Raw genomic sequence first — 22603 nt, 5'->3', positions numbered from 1 at the left:
GTAATGTGTTTCCATTGAATACACCTCTGACAGCTTATAGATAATATATTGAGCTCTCTTTATTCTATGTTTTGAATGTTTACATCCTCTGTTCATGTTAAATGCAATTAATTAATTAATGAAATGTGGGGTATGACGTCATGTCCCAAAAACACACCTATTATAACTCACCTGAAATACAAGTACAGTATCATGGCCAGCCCTAACCAGATGTAATGTCCAGTATCATGCCCTAACCAGTTGTAATGTTCAGTATCATGCCCAGCCCTAACCAGATGTAATGTCCAGTATCATGCCCTAACCAGATGTAATGTCCAGTATCATGCCCTAACCAGATGTAATGTCCAGTATCATGCCCTAACCAGATGTAATGTTCAGTATCATGCCCTAACCAGATGTAATGTCCAGTATCATGCCCTAACCAGATGTAATGTCCAGTATCATGCCCTAACCAGATGTAATGTTCAGTATCATGCCCTAACCAGATGTAATGTTCAGTATCATGCCCTAACCAGATGTAATGTCCAGTATCATGCCCTAACCAGATGTAATGTCCAGTATCATGCCCTAACCAGATGCAATGTCCAGTATCATGCCCTAACCAGATGTAATGTTCAGTATCATGCCCAGCCCTAACCAGTTGTAATGTTCAGTATCATGCCCTAACCATATGTAATGTCCAGTATCATGCCCTAACAAGATGTAATGTTCAGTATCATGCCCAGCCCTAACCAGATGTAATGTTCAGTATCATGCCCTAACCAGATGTAATGTCCAGTATCATGCCCTAACAAGATGTAATGTTCAGTATCATGCCCTAACCAGATGTAATGTTCAGTATCATGCCCTAACCAGATGTAATGTCCAGTATCATGCCCTAACCAGATGTAATGTCCAGTATCATGCCCTAACCAGATGCAATGTCCAGTATCATGCCCTAACCAGATGTAATGTTCAGTATCATGCCCAGCCCTAACCAGTTGTAATGTTCAGTATCATGCCCTAACCAGATGTAATGTCCAGTATCATGCCCTAACCAGATGTAATGTTCAGTATCATGCCCTAACCAGATGTAATGTTCAGTATCATGCCCTAACCAGATGTAATGTCCAGTATCATGCCCTAACCAGATGTAATGTTCAGTATCATGCCCTAACCAGATGTAATGTTCAGTATCATGCCCTAACCAGATGTAATGTCCAGTATCATGCCCTAACCAGATGTAATGTTCAGTATCATGCCCAGCCCTAACCAGATGTAATGTTCAGTATCATGCCCAGCCCTAACCAGATGTAATGTCCAGTATCATGCCCTAACCAGATGTAATGTTCAGTATCATGCCCTAACCAGATGTAATGTTCAGTATCATGCCCTAACCAGATGTAATGTCCAGTATCATGCCCTAACCAGATGTAATGTCCAGTATCATGCCCTAACCAGATGTAATGTCCAGTATCATGCCCTAACCAGATGTAATGTTCAGTATCATGCCCAGCCCTAACCAGATGTAATGTTCAGTATCATGCCCTAACCAGATGTAATGTTCAGTATCATGCCCTAACCAGATGTAATGTTCAGTATCATGCCCTAACCAGATGTAATGTCCAGTATCATGCCCTAACCAGATGTAATGTCCAGTATCATGCCCTAACCAGATGTAATGTCCAGTATCATGCCCTAACCAGATGTAATGTCCAGTATCATGCCCAGCCCTAACCATATGTAATGTCCAGTATCATGCCCTAACAAGATGTAATGTTCAGTATCATGCCCTAACCAGATGTAATGTTCAGTATCATGCCCTAACCAGATGTAATGTCCAGTATCATGCCCTAACCAGATGTAATGTTCAGTATCATGCCCTAACCAGATGTAATGTTCAGTATCATGCCCTAACCAGATGTAATGTCCAGTATCATGCCCTAACCAGATGTAATGTTCAGTATCATGCCCAGCCCTAACCAGATGTAATGTCCAGTATCATGCCCAGCCCTAACCAGATGTAATGTTCAGTATCATGCCCTAACCAGATGTAATGTTCAGTATCATGCCCTAACCAGATGTAATGTTCAGTATCATGCCCTAACCAGATGTAATGTCCAGTATCATGCCCTAACCAGATGTAATGTCCAGTATCATGCCAAGCCCTAACCATATGTAATGTTCAGTATCATGCCCTAACCAGATGTAATGTCCAGTATCATGCCCTAACCAGATGTAATGTTCAGTATCATGCCCAGCCCTAACCAGATGTAATGTTCAGTATCATGCCCAGCCCTAACCAGATGTAATGTCCAGTATCATGCCCTAACCAGATGTAATGTCCAGTATCATGCCCTAACCAGATGTAATGTTCAGTATCATGCCCTAACCAGATGTAATGTTCAGTATCATGCCCTAACCAGATGTAATGTCCAGTATCATGCCCTAACCAGATGTAATGTTCAGTATCATGCCCTAACCAGATGTAATGTTCAGTATCATGCCCTAACCAGATGTAATGTTCAGTATCATGCCCTAACCAGATGTAATGTCCAGTATCATGCCCTAACCAGATGTAATGTCCAGTATCATGCCCTAACCAGATGTAATGTCCAGTATCATGCCCTAACCAGATGTAATGTTCAGTATCATGCCCTAACCAGATGTAATGTCCAGTATCATGCCCTAACAAGATGTAATGTCCAGTATCATGCCCTAACCAGATGTAATGTCCAGTATCATGCCCAGCCCTAACCAGATGTAATGTTCAGTATCATGCCCTAACCAGATGTAATGTCCAGTATCATGCCCTAACCAGATGTAATGTTCAGTATCATGCCCTAACCAGATGTAATGTCCAGTATCATGCCCTAACCAGATGTAATGTCCAGTATCATGCCCAGCCCTAACCAGATGTAATGTTCAGTATCATGCCCAGCCCTAACCATATGTAATGTTCAGTATCATGCCCTAACCAGATGTAATGTCCAGTATCATGCCCTAACCAGATGTAATGTTCAGTATCATGCCCTAACCAGATGTAATGTCCAGTATCATGCCCTAACCAGATGTAATGTTCAGTATCATGCCCATTCCTAACCAGATGTAATGTCCAGTATCATGCCCTAACCAGATGTAATGTCCAGTATCATGCCCTAACCAGATGTAATGTTCAGTATCATGCCCAGCCCTAACCAGATGTAATGTCCAGTATCATGCCCTAACCAGATGTAATGTTCAGTATCATGCCCAGCCCTAACCAGATGTAATGTCCAGTATCATGCCCTAACCAGATGTAATGTTCAGTATCATGCCCAGCCCTAACCATATGTAATGTTCAGTATCATGCCCTAACCAGATGTAATGTTCAGTATCATGCCCTAACCAGATGTAATGTCCAGTATCATGCCCTAACCAGATGTAATGTCCAGTATCATGCCCTAACCAGATGTAATGTCCAGTATCATGCCCTAACCAGATGTAATGTTCAGTATCATGCCCTAACCAGATGTAATGTTCAGTATCATGCCCTAACCAGATGTAATGTCCAGTATCATGCCCTAACCAGATGTAATGTCCAGTATCATGCCCTAACCAGATGTAATGTTCAGTATCATGCCCTAACCAGATGTAATGTCCAGTATCATGCCCTAACCAGATGTAATGTCCAGTATCATGCCCAGCCCTAACCAGATGTAATGTTCAGTATCATGCCCTAACCAGATGTAATGTCCAGTATCATGCCCTAACCAGATGTAATGTCCAGTATCATGCCCAGCCCTAACCAGATGTAATGTTCAGTATCATGCCCTAACCAGATGTAATGTCCAGTATCATGCCCTAACCAGATGTAATGTCCAGTATCATGCCCTAACCAGATGTAATGTCCAGTATCATGCCCTAACCAGATGTAATGTTCAGTATCATGCCCTAACCAGATGTAATGTCCAGTATCATGCCCTAACCAGATGTAATGTCCAGTATCATGCCCAGCCCTAACCAGATGTAATGTTCAGTATCATGCCCAGCCCTAACCAGCTGTAATGTTCAGTATCATGCCCTAACCAGATGTAATGTCCAGTATCATGCCCTAACAAGATGTAATGTTCAGTATCATGCCCAGCCCTAACCAGATGTAATGTTCAGTATCATGCCCTAACCAGATGTAATGTCCAGTATCATGCCCAGCCCTAACCATATGTAATGTTCAGTATCATGCCCTAACCAGATGTAATGTTCAGTATCATGCCCTAACCAGATGTAATGTCCAGTATCATGCCCTAACCAGATGTAATGTTCAGTATCATGCCCTAACCAGATGTAATGTTCAGTATCATGCCCTAACCAGATGTAATGTCCAGTATCATGCCCTAACCAGATGTAATGTCCAGTATCATGCCCTAACCAGATGTAATGTCCAGTATCATGCCCTAACCAGATGCAATGTCTATGGCACACCATTTGGTAAGCCCTCTGGCGGTGCTTTCTAGTGAATTAGTAGAAGAGTTTCACAAATCATTATGTGTAATGTGTATCATTTTAACCTATTGAATGGGATGCAGTAGAGTCACATCACATCTGGGGCCATATGCATCAAATATCTCAGAGTAGGAGTGCTGATTTAGGATCAGTTTTGCCTTTTAGATCATAATATTACATGAACAGGGGGAATCCTGAACCTAGTTCAGCACTCCTACCCTGTCCTTCATCTTAACCTCTTCATACTGACCTACTTGTACTACCTTTTTCTAGTTTCTGCCAAAGGATTAGATTGGAACTGTGTTTGGGGGAAAACAATCGGCTTCAAATGTAGAAATCCTAGAGGGAGTGGGCAGAGAGTGGGCCCATGGACCGAACCTGTTACGCCTACCTTGGCACTGCTCAGTGTCTCTGCCTCTGTCTCAGGCCAAGGCTTTTCAGCTGGAATGCAAACAATACGAAATGTAATTCAGAAAGAATTAATGGCGGAGGAGAGGAAAAACCACGAGTGAAATTATCATGAAAAACAGATGGAACAGGTAATGCAGCCTCACTTCTTTTTATGGTCAAAAAGCCCTGAAATGGCGGGTTAAGGAAATCCTCAAGCTGAGAGTGGGAGCTCAAAAGCTACACGAGTAAGTTAAAGGGAAAAAATCTGACCAAAAGCATCGTAATTTTTGACAGGTATTATGCAAGTCTCCCACTGAGTTCTCTGAGGAAACTGGGTCATCAGATGAAGCCTATGCATGCGTCCCAAATGGCACCCTATTCCCTATATAGTGCACTGCTTTGCCATGGTCCAAAGTAGTGCACTATAAAGGGAATAGGGTGCCATTTGGAACGCCACCTGACCTGTCCTCCACAGGGTGCAGGAGAAGATGTGAATCAACATTATAATTAAATTGACCTATTGCAATCTTCTTAATATTAACATTATTCTGATAGCACTTTGAATTCACCTATGTCCATCCACTGTACTTTACATGACTGTGTTTGTCTGTAGAGGATTTTGACCTCTCCCAAGGTAGTGGTTGAGAAAAACAACACATTCACATGATTGGCATTAGTGTGCAATTACAATGACCCCCCAGAGCTCTACTCATATGTATTACTGCCCACAGTGTGTCCTGCTGGTTTAAAGTCTCTATGACGTGACTAAACAATGATGTTGGGGAGCCTAAATGGTGTTCAGCTGCAGGAGCTGCTTTGATGAGGAAACACCTGTTATCACCAGTAACACCTGCAACCGCTAGCAGCCTACACCATAGAACTAGAATCATATTATATCACCACAGAACTAGAATCACATTACATCACCATAGAACTAGAATCACATTGCATCACCATATAACTAGAATCACTGATTCTTGTTTTTTGTTTCTTGTACAAGGTAACAAAATCAATCAAAACAAAATCAATAGTGCTCTTCCTTTTTTACAGCACAATCACCATTGTACCGTTTTTATTTTTACATTGCAAACAAAACAGAGAAAACCCTAATTTCCTCTCTACAATCACTAGAACACATTCATTCTTTTTGTCTTCCAAAGAATTTCATAATTGTTGGCCATGTAGTTTAAAATGTCCCAACATGACTAAATAAAGTGTTAGCTGAGGGCCGTGTAACTTGGTTAGAAGTCATGTATGTTGCTTGTTTCCTCCAGATAGTGATGCTGGCCCACCACCATTTTTTATCTATTCCAACTATAGCAGAACACGTCAGTGTGACACAACCATGATCTGCTTGGATATATCCATCAATGGAGAAAGATGACTTCAGGACTGATATTGTATTACATTTTTCATATCAAACACCACAAATATCCATATGGTTATCTGAAGTCTAAACGGAGAGCCTCTTTCTGTTTCAGGCTGAACAATTCACTCAGTGTTCTCTAATATCAATTATTAATCAAATTAGAGCCCAGACATGACAGTGTACTCTGTTCTCCTAGTTCAAGAATTGTGTATTTTTGTATGGTTCAGTACCTTCAGGGGGAGAATTTTTATTTTTATTTTTTTTATTTCACCTTTATTTAACCAGGTAAGCCAGTTGAGAACAGGTTCTCATTTACAACTGCGACCTGGCAGAAAACTGGTACGTTATACTTAACGGGACGTTGTTGGCTGTAAAATATGTATTTATTAGTGCCTGGCCACTACCAGCCTATGCTGTTAATTCATCTGCAGATGTTTATGATGTTGTAAATACGTACAAGGCCTAAACTCGAACCGAACCTGTGGGCAGCAACCCATCAGGTTTATTACACCTATAATAAAGATACGGGATAGGCCTGCAGGCACACTGACAGGATGTGTTTGTCTGACCTCTGATCTCTATTATTAGCTTTGATTGGATTTAGAAAGGTCGTTGGCCCTGTTTGAATACTGTTAGAATAAGTAACATGATTTGATAGATGACCAATCCAGGCATGTCCATGTCAGACTAGTGAATACTTCAAGGAAAGTAGGAAGGAAGGATGCATTTTCAAGGACAGAAGTATTCAAACAGAGCCTTTATACGATATGGCAGCATGCTGTTTCTTTATGAGTAATCTACTGCCATCTGTTGGTCAGTTCACTCAATGGCAGCCAAATGCCAGTGCATGATCCACTACATTTACATTTTAGTCATTTAGCAGACGCTCTTATCCAGAGCGACTTATTTTTTATATATATATATTTTCATACTGGCCCCCAGTGGGAATCGAACCCACAACCCTGGCGTTGCAAACGCCATGCTCTACCAACTGAGCTACATCCCTGCCGGCCATTCCTTCCCCTACCCTGGACGACGCTGGGCCAATTGTGCGCCGTCGCATGGGTCTCCGGTCGCGGCCGGCTACGACAGAGCCTGGATTCGAACCAGGATCTCTAGTGGCACAGCTATATCGGGAGAATACTATATTGTGTATTACAACCATCTTGGCTAAACATGTTGTAATTTGACAAAACGAAGTGTCATTGCTCAGAGCTAGATGTACAACGCTAGATTTACCTGTGCAAAATCTATTTGTGAGAAATACAACGAGTTGCTCATTTCACTTGCATTTTTATCAAGACAACACAAAACGCAGCTCGACATGTTCACTTTTTTTATTACAAAGGTTGTGGATGCCTACAGAAAAAAACTGTTTGGCCCATAACATACATAGAGCTAGTAGTAAGCACTGCTAAAAGAACAGTTCAAGTGTTGTAATGTTAGAAAAGGTTTCCTACAAAGCAGCGGAAGGGTAACTACAGAAACTAGCAGTGCAGTTATTATTTAATGATAAGAAGCAGCATTAAATTAACAAACATTTCAAGGCTTTGAAGTAATGATTAAAAACATGAATACAATATACAAAAGTAATTACTGGTTTTAAAAAAATCACTACACATCTACAGCAGTGGAGGCTGCCGAGGGGAGGACGGCTCATAATAATGCCTGGAATGGAGCAAATGGAATGGCATCAACCACCTGGAAACCATGGAAACCATGTATTTGATACCATTCCACTGATTCTGCTCCAGCCATTACCACGAGCCCGTCCTCCCCAATTAAGGTGCCACCAACCTCCTGTGATCGACAGTTCAAGTAGATTATCAGCACTCTTTGGTGTGATGTAACTTTTCCTCAATTACTCCACCCCAAAATAATTCCAGACGCCAAACTATAATGCACATATAGTTTAATGCATTAAATACAGTACTTCGATATTTCACTCTAGTCTCCAGTATATACCGCTGGATAACTAAGTAATTCAAGTATCTTGTAACATCATCAAATCATTTCACATTTAGTTTTCTCCTTGCATGCGGTGGCGTACGCACATACACATTGACTGAGAGAGCTATGCTGGTATTTGGTGTCATCCTTAAAGCACAACTATTGGAAACCTGTAAACCACATTAGTGTTGTAAAAATACATAACCCTTTGGAGTGCCAGTCTTTGTACCAAAAACCCTGGCAGCCATTTTGTAAAGTTGACTTCTTCAACCCTCTGTCTGGTCAGTAAACAGCTGAAATACAGTCACTCCTTTTGTTATTCTGGTCTCAGAAGTAGGTCTTAATCTCACCAATGTGTTGCTGTGACTGCTTAGTTTTTGGTGCGGAGTTGTCCTTTAAATTAAGAAATAATTTGCTCAGTGAAAACCAGTGGTTTTTAAACCTCTCTTAGAGCCAGGTCAGTTCCCCGCTAGGAGTGCAACTGAGAGGCCGTAAACATATCGATATCTCTTCGACATCATGACTTATTATCAACACCAGTTTCTGAAATGTGTCATCATGGGAAACCTTTCAGCTCCCACAGATAACATTCACCTATGATCAACTGTTTTCTCTTTTCCTACGGATACCGTTTTTACTGAATCCCTATGGGGCCAGCTAAAGAGAAAGTCTAAAAAATCAGACGTACATTCTTAAATACTTAGTGCTAAAAGTAGAGTAACATCATCAGAATTGTTACTCAATAGTCCCAATACTCAACATATATATTAGCTAATATATAAATAACGTTGGGATACAATAAAGTGAGGTGTGGAGGGATTACCAAGGTAGCTCAATCGTTCTAACATATGAGTGGTACCTAACTCCCACCACAGGAGGGCACTAAAACAAAAGAAGACAACAACACTGCTTCACTGAGTCCTCTGATAGTTATCTGTGTCCCACAGTCCAATCACGAGGCGCTCCAGGGTGAAGTTTCCTCTAGGCACAGATCTAGGATAAGCTCCCCCTCCCCCAATCCTAACCTTAACCATTAGAGGAGAAAATGCAAACTGACCCAAGATCAGAGTCTAGGGGCAACTTCGCCCTACATGATGATGAGGCACTTAAAGGAGGTATCGTATAGACTAGCATTCATTCACTAGTAATAAGGCGAAGCACCAGTGGTATGAAACCAACACAGTTAGGTCATACAGAAAAGCGACCACCTGAGAGTCAGTGTGTCGGGAGTAAAGCCCAAGCTAGCGCGGTCAGCAGCACGTTTAGCCGGAGAGAGCAACATTTATTCATTCCACTCGGGCCACTAGGCAGCCCTTGAGGTTATAACTAACAGCCACACCCACTTTAAAGGTCCCCAGACTTCTAATTGGTTGGTAGGTGGCCGATGTCCAGCCTCCTTTGGGCGGAGCCTCGTCGGCGGGCCACGGGGGTTGTGGTGGCCGTTCCCAGGGTCCCCGGTGTCTGGAAGAAGGCCTTGGAGCCTCCGTCAGCTGCCGCCTCCTTGGGAGTCTGTGGTGTCTGTGGAGGAAAGAGATGAGAGAGTGAGGCCCTGAAACCACACAGTTTAAGGAGAGCTGCATCTACCGAGCGTCTCACTCCAGAAAAATGATCAACCCTGGCAGTCGAGTATCACTGTGACAGTATTCCATCCCCCCTCACCCCCTCTTCCAAATACCAGCCTTATAAAATACCACTCAATTTAATTCTAAGTAACACAAAGTTTTCCAGCGAAGGATACATTTCAGCTTGAACGGGGGCACCGCGAAACATAGCTATGCATTTCTAAGCAGAGCAATTGAACAACCTCAATTTGGAAACGGACCACTTGTATACAGACTTCGTTCCATCAATGTTAGGAGAGGGGGCGCATAGCAGGAGTGGGAGACAGTGTACATGGCTGATACAATTTTTTTTACGGATGTACACGTTGGCTCGTCCCATCATTAATAATGTCCCTTCATTTGGCGCCGAAGGTCTAATGAGGGAGGGTGCGCCCCAAATGGCACCCTATTCCCTACATAGTGCACTGCTTTTGACAAAAGTCCTATGGGCTCTGGTCAAAAGTAGTGAATTATAGCTATAGGGAATAGAGTGCCATCTGAGAAGTGTCGTCTCGAGGCACAGAGAGACATCATCAGAGCTATGCTGGGGAGCATTACTCGTCTTTTAATGGCCTAAAGATTCATCAACACTACCGAGGTGAAAAAAGCAACATTTTCGTTTAGGGGATAATCTTTGAAAGCAAACAAAAGATGAACTGCTGTGGAGTAGTTAAACATGATAAACTGAGTCAAGTTAGACTGTGGCATTTCCAGAGTCTGTCTGCTACCCAAAAGGTCATACATCATGTGACTGGATTTTAAAAAGTACCCCGTTTACCAACTGCTTTCCAAATACAATCTGATCCATGTAAAGTGGTTAAGGCACTGTCTGTCTGTCTCCCTGTCTGTCCGTCTCACCTGTGTCTCTGCCTGGATGAAGGTCAGAGGCGGCCTGGGCTCCAAGGGAGAATGTGGAGGTATGGGTCCCGACCCGAACAGCCGGTGCTGCTCTGGACTGGAGAGGGCCGGCGCCACTGCCAATCCACTGAACTCTGGGGCTCCGGCCACGACATAGGGTACGGCGGCTCCCATCACGAAGCAGGCGGGGGACATCATGGCGGACATGTTGAAATTGAGGTTGGCATGGGCATCGCCCCCGTTGGCCATGAGCGGGTAGGGGGAGAGGGTGGAGGAGGACACGAGGACGCAGGGCAGGGTGCCAGCAGGTAGAGTCAGGCCGTCTGGCATCTGACCAGCAGAGAGGAGGAAGTTGAGACTGTTGAGACCTGGAGGGGAGAGTGAGGACGAGTCATCTGTGAAAAAAATTGCACCCTATTCCCTATTTAGGGCACTACTTTTGACCAGCGCCCTATGGAGCCATGAGGAGGGGGAGGAGACATCGCTTCAACCAACAGGAGACGAGGTGCAGCCCAAAATTACAACCACATCTAGAAGAATAGGTGTGGAAGACTACAAATCCCTACATGGGACTGAGGTCACTACGTTAAGCACACTGCTCCTAAGTAGACCTTCAACACTACCTGTACAGTCCAATATCCATACTGGTAGAGTCTAAGGTCATGTTGTAGACAAGCAAACTAAAAGAATGATGCTAGTGTGGATAATGAGATACACATGGAATGTGGGTTTTTGCTTTGTAACTGAGCAACACTGACTGGCGAGTTGTTTTTAACATAGCATACCTGCAGAGTTAGGCACATAGAGGTAGTGTGACGGCTGGACCTGGTTGTTGGGGGGGCTGTGTCTGCCCACCTCCCAGTCTCTGATGTCCCTCAATGGGGCCTCTTCCCTGGCTAGCCCCCCTGGGTGGCCTGGGGAGCTGGTCCTTGGGCTGGTGGTCATCTGCAAGCTGTTCCCCTCCACACTCCTTCCATCCACAACCTTCCTCTAGGAAAAGAAAAACAAGAGACATGTTGAGAGGTGTAGGGTGAAGTTGCCCCTAGACGCTGATCTTGGGTCAGTTTTGCTTTTCCCCCCAGTAATAGTTAAGGTTAGGATTAGGGGAGGGGAAACTGATCCTAGAAATGTACATACACTCTTAGAACAAAGGGTTCCAAAAGGGTTCTTCGGCTGTCCCCATAGGATAACCCTTTTTTGTTCGAGGTAGAACCCTTTTGGGTTCCATGTAGAACCCTCTGTATGGGGACAGCCGAAGAACCCTAAAAGGTTCTAGATAGCACCTTTTTTTCTAAGAGTGTAGGGGAAACTTCACCCCGGAATCAGATGCGCGTGAAAAGGAAGATACCCTCCTGAGAGTTAAATAAAACAAATGCCTTGAGGATTCAGTCTTCATGCCAGCCATATTCTTCAGTTTTAATGTGACCCTCCCACAGCCCAATGCTGCAGCGCTCCCTGGTGCATCCCAGAAATAATTTACGATGAGCTTTGATCACATTTCCCTCTCAAATAATGAAATTGCATGGCTCATTTACCAAAATCATAGCTCTGTTTTGCTAATTGTTCAAGCACAAGTAATGTGAAATGCTTCCTCTGCAGAGGATTTTGTGACTTTGGTTTAGGTACATTTACTAGACCACTGCTAGGTAAGATATACTGGGTGTATCTGAGCACACCTCACATTACTTTTCTAGCACCTCAAGTTTAATGGAAGTGAGAGGGTAAGATTAATAGTGTGGAGTTTTGTACAATTAAAAATAGCCCATACATCACCAAAATGATAATGCCATTGTGTTTAATTACAATTTAGAATAATTGTATCCTAATCAGTGAGCACTCTGCTTTCGGGAATCATTAACAAGATTTTCTGAATTTTCTACATTAAATCAGAGCATGTATGATGATGAAATATACTGAAATAATGTTGTCCTCTACTACTTCAATGTCTTCATATCATCATAATGACCTCTACTACTTCAATGTCTTCATATCATCATAATGTCCTTTACAATGTCTTAATATCATCATAATGTCCTTTACAATGTCTTCATATCATCATAATGACCTTTACAATATCTTCCTAATGACCTTTACAATGTCTTCATATCATCATAATGTCCTTTACAATGTTTTCATATCATCATCGGAAGCTCTCGATTCCCTAATCAATCAGTATAATGTTGCTAAGCAACTTTGGAGGAAACCTCTTTTCATTATGATAAGATCTCTAAACATAAACAGCACATTCTTCTGAGTTATGTCTTTCACCTTCACATGTACTGAACCTCAGAAAATCATGGGCAGCCTCTCAAATGGCACCCTATTCCCTACATAGTGCACTACTTTTGGTCAGGGCCCATAGGGAACAAGGTGCCATTTGGGACACACCCGTGGAGGAAAATGAAACTCCCTCCTTGGAGAAAACATTCCCGTACGTAAAACAAACCATTTGGGGATTACACTGGTCTGACTCCCCCCTACGAGTTCAGGACAGAGTCCCAAATGGCACCCTATTCCCTACATAGTGCACTACCCTATGGACCCTGGTCAAAAGTAGTGCACTATATAGTAAATCGGGTGCCATATAGAAAGCAACCCAGATACTTCCAGTACAAACGCTGAATGAAAGCAACAGAGGACAAAGTTATGCACTGTAACTGTGCAACTGTGATCTTTAGAGTCGGTCTAATTGGAGTGTCCAGACAGACAGGCAGCTGTGTGTGTGTGTGTGTGAGAATTCCCAGCAGTAGTATCAGTGTGAGAGTCACTCTTATAAATAACAAAAGGGCATCATTGGGAAGCTCATTATTGACAATGCATAAAGAGTGTACTGGTCACCTTGGAAACCAACCAGTGTTATGAAGACTGAGGGCTCTGTTCAATCAGATCTGCTTTAGCCGACATCCGCATAGAGGGTGTTTTGGTGGTGTCGGAGATGGAACTGCGTTAGCGCTGTCAAATCTACAAGCAGCTCACGTCATTATACCTAAAGCGGACATTGCTATTGGCAATCTGAGCATCATTATTTCAATATAGCCTACACTTTCTCGTTCTGAACTTTAACGCGAGTGGGAGGGGTGTGGCTTCATGACAATGATCAAGAGCAGCTGCTCACTGATCTGACAGCTCCAACGCAGTTACACCTCTGACACTGCCAAAACATCCGCTATGCAGGTGTCAGCTATTGCTGGTTAACGTTAGATATTACTGCACTGTCGGAGCTAGAAGCACAAGCATTTCGCTACACCCGCAATAACATCTGCTAAACACGTGTATGTGACAAATAAAATGTGATCTGACTGAATCTACGCCTGAGACGTTACAGTAAGAAGCATCGCTGTCCCTGACCTGTCTTGTTGGTTGTCAAATCACCACGCTTCTAATTAAAGGGGAAGTTTACTTTTTCATTACTTTCAGGGTGAGGAACCCTCTAACATTAAGTAGTAAAACACTGAACTTCCCCTTTAAATCAGGATCATACATTATTGTGATTGGTCTAGCAGGAGTAGGATGAAGTGGTCACTAGACACTGATCTACAGTGACCTAAGGTCAAAATTGCAGTTGGGATGAGTAATCTGATGCTAGGTACAGTGTGTACATATGGCCAACGACTACCTGAAGCTTGTAAGGCTTATGGTGAATCTATCAGAGATCCACAGTCCATCTGTGGATTTCACTTTTCCCCATAAACTCACCTCTTCAGACAGCTCAGGCGACACCCTCGTGTCTTTTTTCGCCCTCTTCTCCTCCTCCGCTCCTTCATCCCTCTTCCTCTTCCCCAGGATGCTCTCTCCGGACCCTGACGACCTTTGAACTTCCGTGGTCAAGCGGTCAAGCCCCTCCTGCGCCGCTGGACCTCCGTACAGCATGACCACTGAGGCCTGGGACAGGCTGGGTAGATAGGCCATGTGGTGGGGATGGGGGGTGAATTCTGGGGGGTGTGGGGACAGGGGTCCCACGTATGGACCCTCTGGGTGGATGGGCACGGCCAGGGGGGATAGGCCCGGGGAGCAGAGCAGGGAGCTGCCGTCACTGTGGGTGGGGCTCCGAAGTCCGCCGCTGGGGCGGGAGGCACTGCAAAGACAGAGAGGAACCAACTTAGACACCAGTTTCTGTCATGCTCTTCAGGCAAATGCTCTGTACCAGGGCTGTCAAATTCCATTTCTGGAGGGGCCGAGTGTCTGCGGGTTTTCGCTCCAATTAAGGTTACTCATTAGTTAGGAACTCTCTAGGTCTAAATCAGACATGGTCCTCTAGGAATTGAGTTTGACAACCCTGCATTATACTGTTTATAAAACAAAATGGCACATTAGAATGTAGCAACATAATGTAGTAAAATCCTTAAATGCTCTTTTTATCAGAAACACAAAACAATGTGGTGACTGTGCATTAGTCAGTGTTCAGATGATCTAAAACCAGATTTCAATTGTAAAAAAAATAATAACACTCCCTCTCAGCAGTTTGGAACCAGTAACCTTTACTCGACTCCTCCCCTCCTCCATCCCCACTCCAAAAACACTTAGAGCAGCAACAGCCTTGAGATGGCTGTGGCTTGGCCACCGGTGAAATAGCCACCACATCCCTAGTAGAAATGGTCAAACCGAGAGAACCAGGAGACACTGCAGCCAACTCATGTAAAACATGTCAAACCCAGCCTAAAGCTTGACGTGGGAGCCAACGCCAACAAACACAAGGGTAAGAGTAAAAATTCTAAGCGAAACATTACGAAAACCACCTTTTATAAATTAAATGAACTGTGAGACGTGGACCAATAACACTTTGCGGAGAGTTTCAGCCGACCTATTAAAACTGGTCATTTGCACGCATCACTTCCTCTAAGGGCCCAGTTCACTGTTCCTGAGCTCCAACTAAATCACTGCATAGGTTGCGTCTCAAATGGCACCCTATTCCCTATGTAGTGCACTACTTTTGACCAGGGCCCATAGTGCTCCCATAGGGCTCTGGTCAAAAGTAGTGCACTATTAGGAGATAGGATGCCATTTGAGACGCAGACATTCATTTTATTCACATGGCAGCCCTGTTGAATGCCTGTTGTATACCAATGGGCCTTACACGTGATTACATTCAACCAACAAGCTAGTCCTTGGCAACAGGTTGGCCGTCAGTGTAATAGATGATGAAATGTAACACATAAGTCGTGGATTGTTTGCAGTAAATCTAAGGTTAGTACTATTGGATGGCGTGATCAGGAACAGGATTCATAGCCGCCTGGGATGTTTGGTGTGTGTGAGCCTCCTTCCGTGTGTGTTCTACTTACCCTGTAACAGTGGTTCCAAACCTCAGCCGGCACACGGCGCTGCTGCTCACACACTTTCTGGAATAGTCCACTGGCTGGGGAAGCAGACCTGGACAGAACCGAGGGAGACGTGAGTTACTCAATTACATTTCCAGGTATTACTTTATTTGGATAGTCCCAAATAGATGGTTTGTAGATGTTCAACTAACTACCCACTTGACCTAACCTTATCCCAAGTCTTAACCCTGACAGTAACCCTAACATATCAACAGATTAGTAGTGGATTGTTGGTTGATGGTTGACAGCACCATGCTATAGCCCACTTAGCCATTGGGAACCAGTTTTGATGTGAGCGGTCTGTCCTGACTCCTTACCTGTGACCTCTCTGCGTGGGCTGCTGGGGGCCGAGTTGACGCGGCGTTGGCTGGCCACGGAGGTGGGCACCACGCTGAAGGAGGCGTGGCGTGCCAGCTTCTGTTTCCTGCCGCCTGGAAGAGCAATGGCCTCCGGAAGAGCGATGGCAGCCACAGCCTCCGAGTCCTCTGTTGAAAAACATTCGAGTGGCCAGTGAGTTCTGTGTGGTAGTAGGTGTAGGGTGAAGTTGCCCCTAGATGCTGATCTTGGGTCAGTTTTGCATTTTCCCCACTAATGGTTAAGGTTAGAATTGGAGGAGGGGAAGCTGATCCTAGATCTGTACCTAGGGGAAATTCATCCCAGAGCGTGTTAGTCTTGGTCAATAGACAGGTTTATGATTAGTTTTAGTAGTAGTGAAGACAGTTCCATTATAAATGTATAATGCATCTATATCCATTTACTGTAATATTGGTTAATAGATAGTCTCTCTATGAAGCACTGAGCTAATGCCCATCTGAACCAATATGGGAGTGATGTTATTTGTTTTATCACCGAGGACCACTTTGGAAAGTGTTTTAATGAATGCTTTTAAGCGCTATCCTCTGGGTATCCACATCTTGTTGTATTATTCACTACCCAAATCATTTCAATTCAATCTTACCATGGCTGGTGTGGAAGTCTGCCGGGCCGATCCATTTGAAGGCAGGCTTCCTCCCCCTCTCCTCCCGGACGTGGACCTTCTTGATCAATCCCAGACTCGTCAGGACGTTGGCGATGTCATAAAGCCGCCGCACCTTAGCTGAAGACAGATTAGAATCAGAGTTATCGTTTAGATCTATCACCACAGTAAAAAGGCCAATTGGAGGGACGTCTGGGGGTATCTGAGGTGTACAGTGATGTTGCCCCTAGACACTGATCTTGGGTCAGTTTTCCATCTTCCCCACTAATGGTTAAGGTTAGGATTAGGAGAGGGGAAGCTGATCCTAGACCTACACTAGGGGAAACTTCAACCCGCAGCTATTTGGTGGCTGGGTTGTGATCATTCGGCCCCAAAGGGAAGAAACTGACTGAAACAGGCAGGGACGACCTGGACTTGCTATTGTGTCAGAGGCTCTTCGACTGCACGCCAAAATCCTCAAGATCCCTTTGGGCTCTGGTCAAAAGTTGTGCACTTTGTAGGGTAACAGAATCCTTACTTTTGTACTTGCTGTGGCTGGCGGGGTCCTGGCTTTCCTCGATGAGGATCTTGGCAGCCACGTCCAGAGTGACTGTCTGGGTCCTGGACACCAGGAAGAGCATGACAAACTTCTGACTCATGATGCGTAGGGACTTGTCTTTCCTCGTGCTGGCGGCCGCTGCAAACAGACAAGCAGAACAAAGTTAAAGGGAGTACTGGGTCCTATTCACTGAGTGGCAAATGGAAGAAAATAGAAACATGGAGGGAACTACCGGAACCTGTCCAATAAGAAATGCTTGTTTTCGCTTTCCATTGCAAAACGTTTTGCGATGGTGCGCACTAATGAATAGGACGTTGCAGTGGCTTGTATGGTCTAGTGCTCAGTGCTGCCGACAGCATAGCTACATACCGGCGTCAGCATGGGTTTGAATCCGACCTACAGCATGTCACACGCTCCTCCTATAATAATAATAGTACAACTTTATTGTACATGTTACAGAGAACGGGAATTTGATTCAAGACCTGAGTTACCTGTCAAACAGGTTGTCTTGTCAAACAGGACCACAATACGAACCACAACATTCCTTATTCAGTGAGAGAGACTCTCCCCTCCTCTCCCTGAGGGTGACACCAACGGGACACGTTATGACAGGAGGTGGCAGGCCTAGTGTTCTGCAGGGGGGGACGCCAGATCCATGGCAACCACTGCCTCTCTAGGGAACCGTAGCTTTGGACTCTGCACCTACATGCACCTTTATAACAGTCATAATTACAGTAACCACTTCAACATTACAGTAAAGAACAATTGCCTCCACCGCGCCAGTTTGACTTTCTGACAAGATAACACATTTTCTCATAAACACAAATGAAATAACTGTCAGTTAGACTCGACAATGTCATTCGGCAGCGAACACTGAGAGCAAAACACATTGAGTCAACAGCAGTGGTTGGTACACCGTCATTATTTCTTAGTGGCAGGAAGCCCTGACGCAAATCAGCCGCCAGTTGTTTTTCTTCATTACTGAGTGCTTCAAGAGGTAATGTGTTCCAACACAGCACCCAGTACTGAAATAATACACACGGTTCTAAATTAACGCTAGTTCATTAGCCTTTAAGCCCAAGTCAATGAAAGCATTCCTCATTGTCATGGAGACGGGGGTAGGGGGTGGCGGCCTCAAGGTTGATCAAGGCTGATGGGATTCTTTGCATTAATGTGTTTTTCTTTGTAATGACAATGCGCTCCTCGTCAATGTGATGGATCACTGATACAACTGGGAGATGACAGCAGAGGAATGGCGACTGAGCTTTTGTTGTGGCACATATTAACTAGTAATCTCCAAACACCCGTTGAAGTTAATTAACCAGACTGTTTGACTAATAATGACACAGGGTATAAGTGATCCATTACCTGTTGTGAAAAGCTCCGGGGTGAACTTTTCCCCCAATCCTAACCTTAACCATTAGTGCGGAAAATATAACACTGACCCAAGATCAGCATCTAGGGGCAACTTCACGCTACTCCTGTCACGGAGACGGTTGACCAGAATGCATTGCGGTCTAGAAAGTAGCTTGTTACAGTTGACCTAACCTTCAGTAATCAGATTTCCTGTATTTAGACAGAAAATAGGACAAAATAATTTTGTAAAACACACACACACCCGGCACATCCAAATGAATCCAAACTTGAGATACACACAGAGCATGAACGCATGCCAAATCTCCCATTGACATACATACATAATTGACACCAAACTTCTAGCTTCACTCACACATCCCAAATTATAATTCAACCCTGTGTCCATCAGCCGCCCCTGATCTAGCAATCGCAGATTGTCCCTTTAGGAAAATGTAAAACTATACCAAGGTCAGCATCTAGGGGCAACCTCCCCCTACTCTGCTCTCACCACAGCTGGAGTCTGCTTCACCTCCCTCCTCTGGGGGGTGTGTGGTGGCTCCCTCTCTGTGACCGCCCTCCATGGCCTGCTCCATGTGCAGGTGGTAGCGCTGCTGCCTGCCCATCCCCTGCAGCTCGGCCAGGGTGGACCCCAGATGCCGGCGCCCGTACCACACGTATTGGTTCTTAGCCACGCGCCCCAGGATCATCAGAGACTCCAGGACGTTTACGACGTCGTAGATCCGCCGCCGCTCCACTCCTAAAGACAGACACACACCAGGGACAGGTCAGACTGGGGTTAGCAACATGACTTCACTGTTACGTTATGTGAGCTGGTTATATTGCAAAGCTATAACTAAGGTACCACATTGTTTCACAAGAGGATTTAATGACGCAGTAGATCATGTTTGGCTGCATCTTAACTTTCCTCATAGTCTCAGACATGGCTTGGTTTATACTACAGCCTGGTGCTATTCTAGAAGGTACAGTGGTTTATACTACAACCTGGTGCTATTCTGGAAGGTACAGTAGGATACGAGGGCTCTGCATGAAGGTATCCATAGCAACCGTCTCCAAAATCCAATAATGCATGAAACTTCACATTGCTCATAAAACGGATATTACATTAGCTGTTTCCATTATGGTCTTCCTTTCTGTGCGGTTACCAATTATGGCAGCCTCCCTGGGCTGGGTCGTGTTCATTAGTCATCAAACGGAAGACAACGGGTCATTTGTATCTCAGTTGGGAGAGGATGGCGCTTGTAACGCAAGGGTAGTGGGTTCCATTTCCAGGACCACCCATATGTAAAATGTATGCACGCATGACGGTAAGTCGCTTCGGATAAAAGCATCTGCCTAATGTTATTTATTATTTAACGGACTGAAACAGGGAGGGACCGCTGAAACATTTGCAAAACATTTTGCATTGCTTGCCCTAATGAACATGACCCAGGTGTAGCTGTAAATCTCCCTCTCTGGTTTCATTGTCTCTTACCCAAGCTGGTAGACACCTCGTCCAATGAGATGCTGATGGTGTCAGAGGTTGGATAGTCCGGATACAGGGCCAGGAACTTCTGGCACAGCAGACCCAGGCTCTTCTGCTTCCTGCTGGGCTTTGTCCCCCCCCCCTCTTCCTCCTCCTCGTCCACCACATCAAACTGATCAGAGAGACAAAGCATTGGCAAGAAATGTATTCAGTCAAGAATTGTAAACATTTACCACAGCATTATACTTTTAAGATTTCAGCATCTACAAATCCATTAGTTGGAAGATGATAATCAAATCCAACAGTATGATGATAATGTCACTGTATTCGGGATAACATATCCTACCAGCACAGTTTCTGGCATAACCTTTGCTAATCTCATTCCATACAAACTACCCATAACACAATACCAAATGCTCGCCCAAAGGCGGCCATCACCATCAATTCAGTATAGGGGGTCAGTGAGAGTGTCCCGAATGATATCCTATTCCCTATACAGTTTACTACTTTTTTTTACTTTTAGCCCTATGGGCCCTGGTTAAAAGTGGTGCACTATAAAGGGAACAGGGTGCCATTTGGGACGCAAAGAGTGAGTGGTCAAAGGGTACCTGGCACGTGCCATCCACCTCGACATCCTCCACTGCTCTCTCATTCTCAATGGGCCTAAACAGCACCTTCTTCATCTCTCTGTCGCGGATGTCAGGGCTGGCAGCACTGATGAGCATCCTGAGGTTGGCCGTGGGGGTCCAGGGGTCCGCCCCCCGCTCAGAAGGCTTAACAGGGGTGCCGTGGAGGTGTTCCGGGGTGGGAGCCTTGCTGCCATACAGCAGCATGGTGGCCGTGGTGTCCATCTTGTGAGGGGTGGTTCTTCTTCGATCCACACATCTGTTCTCCTGTGAAGGAGCATGATGTTAAGAACTTTGATTAAGTGGGGTGGAGTGATATGAAATGTGGTGCATTTGTAGGCGGATCTACTTAATATAAGTATTGTAATAACGTAAGCATAACTATCTAAATCATGTGAGAAAGATAATCTTATTTCAAGACACTCCAGGCATGTCATATAACTGTGCTACAAATTCATGAAAAGAGGAATTGACTGAAGATTGTTTCTGAGTGTGTCTCTTCAATAAGGAATAATATGGATATAAATAATAAGGAATTGAAGGGTTCATTTGACTTTGAATCAAAACATACCTTCTGATCATTTCTGCCTCTGACATCCTCTATGTCTGCTTTGCTCTTCTTTGGACTTATGAGATCTCTCAAAGCTAGACATTCAACTTCCATCTGAAAAACAATAAGCCATTTCATTTTAATTTGTCTCTGAACTGTGCAGAAAGGTCGTTATTTAGTTCATACAGTCATATTTCAGTCACTACTTTGCTATAGCCAAATACAGCAAATAGATCGATCTATTACAGGGCCATAAGATATCAGTGGTCAGAAGATTTTGGCGCAAAGACCTTAGCCCACCTAACGTTTGCTGATGACCCTAGCTAGCTATCTAACAAGCTAGCTATCTGCTATCACATCTAATTCTGACACGTTCAATACTGAATATTGCTACTGTAAAAGCCCTGATGGCAAGATGAATACACAATAAATAGTTACATTTTAGCTATAGTAAACAATGGAAAAACTTTGCAAAAAAAGGATGCAATCTTGGGAAGTATTTTCTTGGGGCAAATTGAGTATTAATACTGATCCATTCAACATGGGACACTTAGCTAGCTACAAGCTACCAGGTTGCAAGACAAAAAGTAGATATACTGTTAATCAATAAACAACAAATATTTGGCTATTTACTTATACATAAATATCTAGCTACCTAGCTACATTATTTACCTGCTGGCTGGCTGGCATCTACTGTAACTAGGCTAACTAGTGATTAATATTTACTCACCTTCTTCAGCGTTTCCTACGTAACGTACGAAGATAAAGATATCAATACCAATGTACAGTATCTCCAATTGCACAGACTTATTGTTGGTACGTTGTTTATTCAAATCAACATAATTTTCATTTCTGAAGTAAGCGGGCTTCTTCAAATATCCAGCTTTAAAGCTTCTCCTGTCCTGCTAACGTTACTTGTTTTGGAATTGCATTACTGAACAGGAACAGCTACAACCAAAAACACCCGCTAAAACTTTTTTTTTCTGGCGCTCTCATACGTTTCACTCAGTCGAGCCAATCAGCATCTAGATGTTGTGACGCATAATATTGATTCATCCAATAGGCAAGGGGCAACAACCACGCCTCCAGAGATTTCTTGGCGGGGCACTAGGCGCGGTCTTGACTGGGAG

General features: G+C 44.1%; 1 protein-coding gene across 1 annotated transcript; it reads right to left on the bottom strand.

Annotated features, from left to right (window-relative positions):
• Nucleotides 1–7960: 7960 nt before the first annotated feature.
• LOC121543359 (transcription factor E2F7) lies at nucleotides 7961–22398 on the bottom strand. Its single transcript, XM_041853163.2, has 13 exons — nucleotides 22204–22398; nucleotides 21495–21587; nucleotides 20906–21190; nucleotides 20307–20469; nucleotides 19323–19571; nucleotides 17438–17596; nucleotides 16903–17040; nucleotides 16262–16429; nucleotides 15909–15996; nucleotides 14326–14704; nucleotides 11415–11619; nucleotides 10630–10997; nucleotides 7961–9688 (listed from the first exon to the last, which is right to left on the bottom strand). The coding sequence occupies exons 2-13, from the start codon at nucleotides 21585–21587 to the stop codon at nucleotides 9533–9535; spliced, it is 2451 nt and encodes an 816-aa protein (XP_041709097.1). The 5' UTR covers nucleotides 22204–22398; the 3' UTR covers nucleotides 7961–9532.
• Nucleotides 22399–22603: the final 205 nt, after the last annotated feature.

The sequence above is a fragment of the Coregonus clupeaformis genome, chromosome 28 (genome assembly GCF_020615455.1).
Source record: "Coregonus clupeaformis isolate EN_2021a chromosome 28, ASM2061545v1, whole genome shotgun sequence".
Classification (NCBI taxonomy): domain Eukaryota; kingdom Metazoa; phylum Chordata; class Actinopteri; order Salmoniformes; family Salmonidae; genus Coregonus; species Coregonus clupeaformis.
This window is presented reverse-complemented; position numbering and strand designations above follow the sequence as displayed.

Coding starts and splice junctions, on each gene's coding strand:
- LOC121543359 (XM_041853163.2), bottom strand. CDS start 21,587: ATGGAAGTTGAATGTCTAGCTTTGAGAGATCTCATAAGTCCAAAGAAG. Junction 17,041..17,437: donor CAGCCACAGCAAGTACAAAA/GTAAGGATTCTG, acceptor ATCTGTCTTCAG/CTAAGGTGCGGCGGCTTTAT. Junction 15,997..16,261: donor CCCACGCAGAGAGGTCACAG/GTAAGGAGTCAG, acceptor GGTTCTGTCCAG/GTCTGCTTCCCCAGCCAGTG.